Source organism: Triticum urartu, chromosome 7 (assembly GCF_003073215.2).
Source record: "Triticum urartu cultivar G1812 chromosome 7, Tu2.1, whole genome shotgun sequence".
Taxonomy (NCBI): domain Eukaryota; kingdom Viridiplantae; phylum Streptophyta; class Magnoliopsida; order Poales; family Poaceae; genus Triticum; species Triticum urartu.
In genome coordinates, this window is record NC_053028.1 from 616416108 (window position 1) to 616427419 (window position 11312).

General features: G+C 43.5%; 1 protein-coding gene across 1 annotated transcript; it reads right to left on the reverse strand.

Moving 5' to 3' along the window:
- Positions 1-2645: 2645 nt before the first annotated feature.
- Positions 2646-6930, reverse strand: LOC125518110 (putative cysteine-rich receptor-like protein kinase 20). Its single transcript, XM_048683047.1, has 8 exons — positions 6378-6930; positions 5982-6034; positions 5379-5479; positions 4484-4665; positions 4160-4361; positions 3702-3939; positions 3450-3603; positions 2646-3220 (listed from the first exon to the last, which is right to left on the reverse strand). The coding sequence occupies exons 1-8, from the start codon at positions 6822-6824 to the stop codon at positions 2873-2875; spliced, it is 1725 nt and encodes a 574-aa protein (XP_048539004.1). The 5' UTR covers positions 6825-6930; the 3' UTR covers positions 2646-2872.
- Positions 6931-11312: the final 4382 nt, after the last annotated feature.

The window sequence follows — 11312 nt, forward strand, 5'->3', positions numbered from 1 at the left end:
AGTCATCTGGAATAGTAGTTCAAGCACAGAAGTGATCTTCTTGGTGGGATCATCACATCCAATGCTTTTACATAAAGAACATACATCAGATCCAATGCTTTTACATAGAACAATCCCTTGCATTCATTGATCAATTGTGATCATAATGCACACTAATTGATGGCCAAATTAAGAATCTCACTCGCACTACTGAAAAACATGCCAGTGAAATACTACTACACACTTGCAACCACCAACAAGGCTGCACTGCTGATGATTTCTTCCTCTGCTTCGATCACTTGACCGCTCATCCGTGGATTTGCATCGCTTGAGCATAGTCCCATCGACGAGCCATCTCGATGAGCTGAGCTTGATAATGCCATGCTTGCTGTCGTGCTTGGAGCAGCTCCTCAGGGGACTTGGCCACGTCGGAGTGATGGATGCAGGGGTCGTTGAACTGCACCGTGTCCACCATCTGCTCCACCTTTCGCCGGGCCTCCATTGGATCTGTGCCTCAGCACACACTTTTCCGACTAGAGCAGCAGAATGCTTTAAGAAGCCACAGAAGCATACAAGAATAAATGGATACGAAAAGATTACTCAAATGCTCTGCAAAATTCAGACCAACAATTTTCTCATTCAAATCCAAAATTGATTACAGTATGACTTGATAGTCGGTACATCAAGGACTTGCTTAGCTCAAAGCTTCACTCACACATACACACAAGAGTTCACCAACCAATGCTACTCGTCAGAAACTGCAACTTTAACTCACCACGACGCCAATGCCTAAGAATCCAAGTCAGCCAAGATTAATTTTACAGGAGGGTCAGCATAGTCTCCAGACGCTAGGCAGCTCACATGATTACTGTGTGTATCGACAAGTTCAATTCTACTCCTTTTTTCCTGCTACAAGCCAGGTAGCAAACGGGCATTTTGGATTTTGCGGCGAATGCGTTTTACGCTCTGTCTCGTGCCGGAATTGCAGTACATGAGCTTCCTTTTTAGGCTCATCTGCTTTACTTTGATTTATTGAAAATGCCCTTTATTTACTTAAACCCTTACTTAGGACCAGGTGTGGATGTAGTGTAACTATGCCGTACACATCTTAACAAGGTTTTTGCTGCCTAGCTAGATGGAGACTCTGCTGACACTCTTGTAAAATTACTAATGACTGAAAGGGATTGAAAGAACACTAGAAATCTTGGTGATTAAGTGCAGAACCTAGAGATGCAAAGATTAAATGAAACTCATGTGTGAATGGTTTAGGAAGGACTAGCTTAACTCGAAGGCTCACCCACACGGACTCAAGAAAGGAATTGGTTCCTCTGCTTTGCTTCCTCTGATGCATGACTACCACCAGCAAGCCTGCACTGCTGATGATTTCTTCCTCTGCTTCCATCACCCGAGCGCTCATCCGTAGATTTGCATCGCTTGAGCAAAGTCCCGTCGACGAGCCATCTCGATGCGGTGAGCTTGATAACGCCATGCGTGCTGTCTTGCTTGGAGCAGCTCCTCGGGGGACTTGGTCACGTCGGAGTAATGGATCCAGGGGTCGTTGAACTGCACCGTGTCCGCCATCTGCTCCACCTTTCGCCGGGCCTCCGCTCTGCTGCGCTCGATGTCCCGCCGACGGCTGGCCTCTTCTTCGGCGGCAGGGTGAGCCCAATCCATGACGAGGCGAGCATTCTCAATCAGTTGGCGCATGCTGATCGGCGGCTTCGACTGCGTCGCGCTCGCCGGAGATTCGGCGACCTGGTTCTTGATCCCGGAGGAGTGGAGCGGATCCTTGCCGCTGCTGGGACACGGAAGCTTGCTGCTACCCTTGATGTTGGCGGGGACCGCGGCATGGAGCTCGCCCCCGGAGCAGGCACCGCGTACGCGCTTCGCCGGCGGCGGTTGCTCGCCGCGCACGGATCCGGGGCGCTTTGGCCTCTTGGCAGCCGCGGGGTTCGCCATCAAGGCGGGGTTCACGCGCACGCGGGAGGAGCAGGAGTGCAGGTCGGCGGCGGCAGCGGCGCTACGGCGCGGGAGCAGAGACGGCGGGAGCACCGTGGTGCCGGCCATGGTCGCGGCCGCAGAGTTGATCGAGGAGCAACGATCCGGCGTTGGGAGAGAGAGGAAGATGGATTGGAGGGGAGGTCAGATGGATCGTGATTTGGGGGAAAGGGGGCGATCAAGAAAACAGGGACGCTGGAGACGCGGCAAACAATTTGAATCCGAGTCGAAGTCGGCCCAGGCATACCTAAAACGCGCACTTTCGTTTTTGAATCCGAGTCAGCCCAGGCATGCATAGCCTCAGAGAAAGCACAAATGACTTCTTGCATACAGCCCAGAAGAGCAATTTGAATCCGAGTCGGCCCAGGCCAAATGACTTCTTGCATCATCAGAAAATGACCTGCAGAAGAATGCATCTCTAAAAAAAATAGACCTGCAGAAGAATGCCTGCTTGTAGCATTGTTTTCCTTATTATGCTTTGTTAACTTTCAGGCCTTCGGTTCAGAGTTAAAATCTTAACCAGCATGGTGCTCTTTGCTGCTTGCCAACTTGAAGTTTGATGATTTTCTCATTCCCAAATTGAATGTGCCGGCTAAGTTTCGGTTTTGGTTTGCAAACAGTTGTTCCCAAACATGAGCAAACCTGGCTAAACGTCACTGAGAACTGGCTAGAGTAGCAGCAGAAAAAAAACATTATACGTTTGAATTACAATGTAGCTCATGGAAAATCAGTCTGGTAGCTGGTACGACACACACACACACACATGTTTATTTTTACTCCACATAACTGATCTTTGATATCTCAAATATGTACGATACCTGAGCCATAAAAAGCCCATAATCCTCACTTACATTTTTTTTACTATTATATACGCTACTGAATGTTCTCCGTCATATCAAACCTCCGGGTCTAGAATGATTCGAACTCTAGTCGACATTGGAGCTGAACTCGTTATGGTTATGTCTATTGTCCTGCCTGATTGGCTCATGTATGTCGATGCCGTGTCTCTGTCGGCACACCCATGGATCAGCGCGGTGGGCTGCTTAGGCTCCATTGGTAAGCTTATGTTTTCAGAGTTCAGCATTGCAGCAACATCTGTCATGGCAGGCCGGTCTGCTGGATCTTCCTGGGCACAAAGCAGTGCCACTTGAGCGCATCTCGTTATCTCAGCGACTTCATATCTGTCCCCTAACAACGGATCCACAAGCTCATGCAACCTTTGGTCCTTCCACATATGCCAGGCCTGAAATATATAATACATTTGACTTTAAAGAGATGCAATGCAATTTATATGGCCCAGGTATTAAAATAAGTCTTGCTTTTCCACACCCTATTAGAAAAGTTCACCACTTTTGATGCCAAGTAATGGTATAGGTTAAAACTCACCACTTTAGTAAAAACATGCAGAAAGTCTATTTTCTAATACTGAGAGTGGAGAAAAAATGTTGCTTGAAATGTATGTTTTCACTCACATCTCGTACAAGATCACCAACAGTATCCCCTTGCTTGTTGAGTATGGTATTCTTTCGGCCACTAATAATCACCAGAACCAAGATGCCAAAGCTGAACACATCTGTCTTCAGCGAGTAAACTCCTTGAGATGCATACTCTGGAGCTTTGTAACCACTGAAAAGTGAAACAAAGGATGCCAAAACTGTAAGATTAGAACATCTGAAAACAAATGATGGGAATGTGTGATTATTGATATTGTAGGCAGCTGATACCTGGTTCCCACAACCCTACTCGTGCGCTCTTCTGCTACATCTGAACTCAGTGTCCTAGCTGATCCAAAATCAGCAATCTTCGGGCTCATGTTATAATCCAAGAGGATATTATGTGGTTTCAAGTCTCTATGGACAAGGCAGGACATGGAGCCTTTATGCAGGTAAACAAGGCCCTCTGTTAACCCTGTAATTATCTTGAATCGCTTAGACCAGTCCAGCACTTGTCCTTTTGTTCTTTCTGCAAAAGATAATCAAATTGCAACTTCTATCAACTATTGATGTATATTGCTCTAAACCAAACTAGAATAGTTTTTATGATTCGAGCAACAAAGAATCAGGTGAAAACTAGATTTGTTGTAGCCCTCCATTTAACTGTAGATGTTTTGAATTCATGCACATTTACTAGGAATTAAAGGAGGTGTGCTTGAAAGATATCTCTGATAATACAGAAAATGCACCTGATATGTAATGGTCCAAGGAACCATTTTGCATGAACTCATAGACAAGAATCCTTTCTTTCCCATGAATGCACCACCCTAGCAACCTAGTCAGATTGGCATGCTGAAGCTTCGCAAGCTGCAATTCACTATCGAAATCAAATACGGTTGCATGCTCATCAAGTCTTTTGATGGCAATCATAAGTCCGTTGGGCAACTGACCCTGCAATGGTTACTAAGGGAGTTCAAATAACATTCTATCAACAGAAATCAGGTCTTAATTGGGAAGACAAGGAGGACGGGTATTCACTTTGTTAGTTAGTTTGGATATTGGCACATATTTACCTTATAAACTGTACCGAATCCACCAAGCCCAAGTATTCTCCTCTCTGAGAAATTGTCTGTAGCATCCACGATCTGAAAGAAGTTGAACTTTGCAAATCCCACACAAGTTTCTTCTATACGGGTACAAAGCTCAGTGAGTTCTTCAATGTTGAAGATTTTCTGTTCTTGCATGTTAACTTTTCCTGATTCATGGATAATTTATCCATGTCACTAATGGGATTGCAAAGAACCTTTACATGACTAAGAGAATACACAATAATTGAGAGCATGCCTCAGTTTGCTTTTTCTAGTGATCATCAACTCAGCCTAATTAGGGACTTCCCATCATATGAAAACAAATGGAGATTATAATAGACGAAGTCATGCAAGATATTGATGATGTTGTTATCATTCAAAGTCATATATTTCATTTGCGTAATAACAGAGGAAAATATGTGATGAATGTTTGTTTCCACTAGCTAGTGCTATCACCATGACATGTGACACAGTAAAATTTGATGTGGTGAGTGGTGACACAATGTTTGTCATGAAAAAGTATGCACATGTATAATTTTATACTCCCTCCGTTCTAAATTACTTGTCTTGGATTTGTCTAGATACGGATGTATCTAGACTCATTTTAGTGTTAGATACATCCGTATCTAGACAAATCTAAGACAAGTAATTCGGAACGGAGGGAGTATATATTAAATTATTCATACGGACTTTTTTTTTATCATCTCTGTTGCAATATATCCAAAAACATGAGCTGCAGGGTATGGCAGCAGCACACAGACATAACAAAGCAATTCAAAATCCTTGAAAACAAATAACATTGGCATGAAACTTCACTCTACTAATTGCATACCTAAGTTCATGCTTAAGTGCATTAGGAAATTCATAAATAACTACTTACCTACAGATGTTTTTTCTTCAACAATGCAAAGTTCAGTAGCTCCTTGAACCTTTATTTCGGAGAATTCCAAAGCTCTTGCTGGAGATGGTTTCAACACACTCCTAAAAGGTGGCAAGTTTCAGACATTTGAGTCTGTATAACTTATTAAATTATGGCACAGCTACATAACTTGACTTCACAGTTCACAGGGATTCAATATAAGGGAAAAAAATCCTAAAAAGGAACATAAGAAGGATGCTTAATGACAAATAAACTAGTAGAAATTTGTCAAAACATAGTATATTTTAAGTCAAACAGCTGATAGCATTTAAAGTCAAACAAAGTCATTGATCTGATGCACAGCTTACATTTCAGACATTTAGTCTACATATATGGTGTAGGTTTGTAGCATGTAGCTCTGAACCAGATTTTACTCTAGAAATCTAAACCAAGCGGTGGCACTAGTCAACCTAATATGGTCAACAGTCATCTGGGTTGCACTTGTCACTTTGTCAGATAACAAGTGGTTAACCTCCCACGTTATTGTTTGGTCAAAGACGCCACAAAACTTTGGATTTAAATTTCAAAAAACGATGATAAAATACACAACGGAAATTAACTGACCTGATGTGACTACTTGAATTGTCTGTGACAACACTGAGCACCCCCTCCTCGGCCTGCTAGACAAGGATCAGCATGATTAAGTGACAAATATTACCAATGTAAAATCAACCAGCAGAGGTTCTGTGATTGAGGTGCTCTATAAACAAAATCAGAATTGCTAAATTGATATCGAATTGTGTAACTGGAAGTACCAAATTTGCAGTTACACCCAATTCAAGCATAATTATAAATTCATATCATGCCGGGGATCACTTGAACAGATCAGTTTAACGAATTTTATAAATAAAATGACTCCATAATCACATACTACCATGGGTTTCAATTTTCATACGAACTTCCACATAAGCGCCAAGAAAGTTGCAACTACTAACCGGCGACAAGCCGGAACACGCCTACCTTGGCACGACGACTGTTTGTCGAATTGTCGACGAGGGAGATGAGCGGGATGAGGCGGATGAACATGTCGATCTCGTGCTGCGCGGCGCGGAGCTCGTCGGCCATCCGTGCACCCAGAAGCAGGCGGCGGAGGTACCCGCAGTCCTGGCACGCCGTGACGAGCTCGTAGCACCGCCGCAGCGCGCCGCGGAGCTGCTCCAGCGGCCGCCTGGTGGCCTCCCGCCGCATCAGCTCGGCGAGCTCCAGCTCCCTGAGCAGGCCGCCGACGAGCTCCACGTGCTGCGCGAGCCGCACGCAGGCGTCCCGGTGGCGGCGCGCCGCCAGGGCGGCCTGCACGACCATGGAGACCAGCCCCAGCGCGTCCACGCCGACCAGCTGCGCCACGTTGGAGGCCTGCCCCAGCGTGCCCCACAGGCTGGTCGAAGGGCTGTCCCATGGGCTCGCCATGCTCGCTGCTCCCCGCTCCTGCGCTCTGCGGCCTCTCCCACTCCAGGCCTCGTTGCCGCCATTGACACTTAGTATCTATCGGCGTGTCTGTGTGTCGCCGGCGACTTTGACTAAGCGTGGTATGTGTGTGGACTTTCGTTGCATTCTAATGCCACATTTCTTGTTTATTTTTATTTTTTACTTTTAAGGACACACATGGCCTTTATTTTTTGGAAATGTCGCTTTCGCATTCTGTGGATATAAATGCAGTACGCATGAGTAAGACATGGCGAATAATCCACAAATCAACTTTACCATTGTTGTTGACAAGGTTCCCTGATATTAATATTTTCAACGAGAAAATAGTGTTAGATCACCGGTTTTCATCAAGAAAAGAAGGACTCGATAAGCTTAAGGAAAATGCCTTCAACAAGGTGCGTGAAGACCAGATCTAAGATTGTCAAAATTCAAAAATTAGGGCATGTTCGGTAGCTCGCCAGCTCCTAACTTTAGCAAATCTATGAGGGAAGCTGGCCCGAACGGTCCAGCTCCAAGAAGCCCGGCTTTCCGGATTGAAGCTGCGTTCATGTACAAAAAGGCGGAGCGGCAGTTTGGGTGATCCAAGAATAGGGGAAAACTGGAGTTGACGTTATTTACATCGAGATGCCACCGCTAAGTGACTCGAGGGGTTCACGTACCGGTTCGCTACTTCTATCTCGCCTCTGCTAATGTGTTCGACTGGGCCTAAAGCCGTGTTACCTCTTGAGCCGGTTGGGCTTCAGCCGGTCTAGGCAGATTGGCCTGCTGGAGAGTACCAGAAACTGGAGCGAGGAGCCGAACGTATTTTTATCGCTAGGGCTCCCATCGGAAGCTGGCGGTGGAAACGAGAAGTGTGATTCAAGGTTTTGCAGTAGTTGGGGAGCCATCGAACAGGCCCTTAGTACTCAAAGAGCACCACCGTAGACAAAGTCCTATATGTTTGCAGCATAAAATTATCTAATACTCTCATATGGGGAGTCCCATGTTCAATCAACGGCGTCTACCCTCCTTCAGCAAGATCATGTTGCTTCCTCATGATAGACGTGGTTTTATGTTTTATCTCTAAGATGTTGTAGTCTTTTGGTCGTAGGTAGTTGGTATGTGTGCCATTGTTAAACTGTTTTCTACTCTTAATACGCTATTGTGTCTGGTATGTATGCTACTTAATTTTGCTCCGTTGGTTTCGGTACTCTGTTTGGTGGCTTTATTTATAAAGTCGGATGCTTGTCTTTTCTCTAATGAAAAAAAATGGGGATCAACTTCGCTCATTTTGGCGCATCCATATGTGCATATTGGTCCCACGAGTGTGTGAGACCCACAATTCCATTTTATTCTTTGCTAATAATAAAGAAATGGTTTGGCCATATCCTAACTCACAAGAAATGTTGTTTTAAAATACCTACATATTTGGGTAGATGGGTGATCTTAAGTGCCCGCGACTGATATAGCTTCCCACACATTTATAGTAAGCCAAATTAGTATCAATAATACAAATGATGGGTGTTTAGATGGGCCCAAAACTATTGCTCTAACTATTAGTGGTGGGCCGATTTGGGACACCCGCCACTGATATGTTTGCCCCATAGTTAATCTGAACCCAAATAAGCAGTGGAGTACGGAGAGGACCGCCCACCACTGGTATATTAGTTCTAGCGGCGGGCTTAGTTTTTCACCTGCCATTGGTATCAGACCAAATTTTGTTGGAAAAACATAGTAGAAAACAAAAGAAATCACCCTACGATCACCCAGGAACAATATGGAGATGCATAAACGGTTTGGATCACGATCGTTACCGACTCGGAGTAACAGAGGAAGTAAACGAGTCGGTGTAGATCGTACTTCTAGTCCCTCGAACCATAGATGAACGATCTCGCGAACCGCCCACGAATGATCCCTCGAACGGAAGACCAAAAGCATGACCTCTCTACTTTGTTGCAAGCGTATGATCTTCACGATCTGGCAGTGCTTCGCCGTCCAGAGCCAATCGTCGTCGGAGAATTAGAGAGAGGAGATTAGAACCACACTGGACTTCTAATTATGAGGATTAGAGGATCTACGTCGGCCTCTAATTGATCAACTAGGACCAACTAGGACAAGAGCTAGAGAACTAGAGCATGCTCCAAAACTTATGTGTCCTAATAGTGCAAAATTCTCTAGTATATATAGGTCGAAGGGGAGAGGTGGGGCGCCACACAAGGAGGGAAGGAGCCCCTCCTTGGTGTGCCGTCCTAGGGAGGAGGAGTCCCCCACTCCAATTCGGTCTTCCAAGTGGGAAAGGGGGGCGCCTTCCCCTATTTGGCCTTGGTGGCCTAATTCTTCATCCACCACTTGGTCTTTTAAGGCCCGTTGATATTAAATTGAATATAAAAGCCTCATAACAATTACTAGAGCCTTTGTTATTAATTTAACACCACCAAAACCATTTTCTACCTATATATTATTTATCAGGAATGCCCAATATTAGCTAATAAACTCCGAACCCCTTCCGGTGACCCAGAAACGCTTCATGTTCATCTCGGAACTATTCCAAATATTAATGAAACAATTCGACAAATAAATCCTCGATACTATCGTCCTACTAACACTTAGCAGACCGTGATAACTTTAAAGCTTGTGACCCTGTAGGTTCGGTAAAACATAGACAAGAACGAAACCCCTTCATTCATTGGTCGATGGCGGAACCGTCGACGTCCATATTGATCCCTATGATTACGCGAATGACATTGAGTGAACCTTTGGTTATCATGTGATGTTCCCTTTGTTTCTCGATACTTTACAGAACCCGAGGTGCATCGGCATCCTCCTGAGCCATACACATGCTCACTATACCATTCTTCTTGTCACTAGTTTTGTTTTTTCTCTCGTTGAAATGTTTTGGCATCCCCGTGATATAGGCACCTATGTCTATCCAGACAATGATGGATGCCGTCGCACCAAGAGGTCCCTAAGAATATCTTTTCATTGGCGGAGAAGCAAATTCCACTCTCGAGCTATCTAGTCCCTTGTCAAATTTTCCAATGAACTTGTAAGTTGTCGTTATGATCATCATGTTATAGTTGACGTTTGAGCAACCCCAAGGCTCATCATATGGTAAGAAGTGACTAAGATACTCTCATGGTCTAAGGAACAAAAACACATGTTAACACTCCTTGTTATAAAAATTGATTTCAGACGATATTATCTCAAAGTATAACAAAAAAGTTTGGGTCGATTCAATATCATAATTCTTCTAACATCATACTCTCATTGTTTTTTAGGACTATCGTTACACTTAACGGTATCCTAAGGTTCGGAAAACATGATCACCAACAACACTTGAGCCTGTCTTAGAGGCAAGACTAGGAACCTATTCTTTACCGTTTATCATTCCACACGTGCATATGAGTTTTCCACTGAGTCACATATTCCAGGATCATAGCAATTATAACATGAAATATAAACTCTTAATTATGAAAATGGAAATATAATAATACAATATTATTGCCTCTAGGGCATATTTCCAACAGTCTCCCACTTGCACTAGAGTCAACAATCTAGTTGCATAGCCTATTTTAACACCCATAACTTATCCCTGTTGCTCATGCCTTGCTTGTGGTACAGTCTTCGCCATCGATTTTGGCACATTCAAAACCATGTAATATTTGTGTTAGTCATGTCTGATCTCTACACGGGATCTTGATTCCTTTTGCTTTGAGCAATGACACTACTATTCACAATACAATGTTATTGGTTTCACCGCTTGGGATCACACTAACTATATCAGGACACTTCTTGATCCAGACTGCTTTGAAACATATGATGCTTACAACATATTCATCTGACGCTATAGAATCCACAATATTGTTTATGCTTAAAAATATTCCAAACAATTTATTATAGCTCAATAATAATTTTGTGTCAGTCATAAAGCTGGTGTTCGTGTAAGCATTTACACCGATCTCTTCATCTCCTCTTATAAACAAGGAGAAAGTCCTTTTGTCCTTCTTAGGTACTTAATTATATTAACAATTTGCCTAGTGAACCAATCCAGGATCACTTTGGTACATGCTACTAACACTTAGTGCATAAGAAACATTTGGCCTAATACATATCATAGTATTCATGATGGATTCGATTATCAAGGTTTATTGAATTCCACTAATCTGCACATGCTTATCAACTGTCTTATAGACAATGGTTTATCTTAAGCATCATGCTATGTGACATTAGGAGAAAACACTTTCTCCATTTTAAACCTTTTAAAATCTTGTCAATGTATTCATTTCGGCTTAGAGTAACCAGACGTCTTGATTTATCTATATAGATTTTTATGTCCAATAAGTTGCTTCACCTTTATTCTTTCATTAGCAACATATTCTACAAAATCTTTTATTGTGCTTATAAACTTTACATTATTTCCAATCAAAAATATGGAAAATACATATAAGACTATAAATGCTATAGAGCTCCCACTAAACTTCTTGTATACAC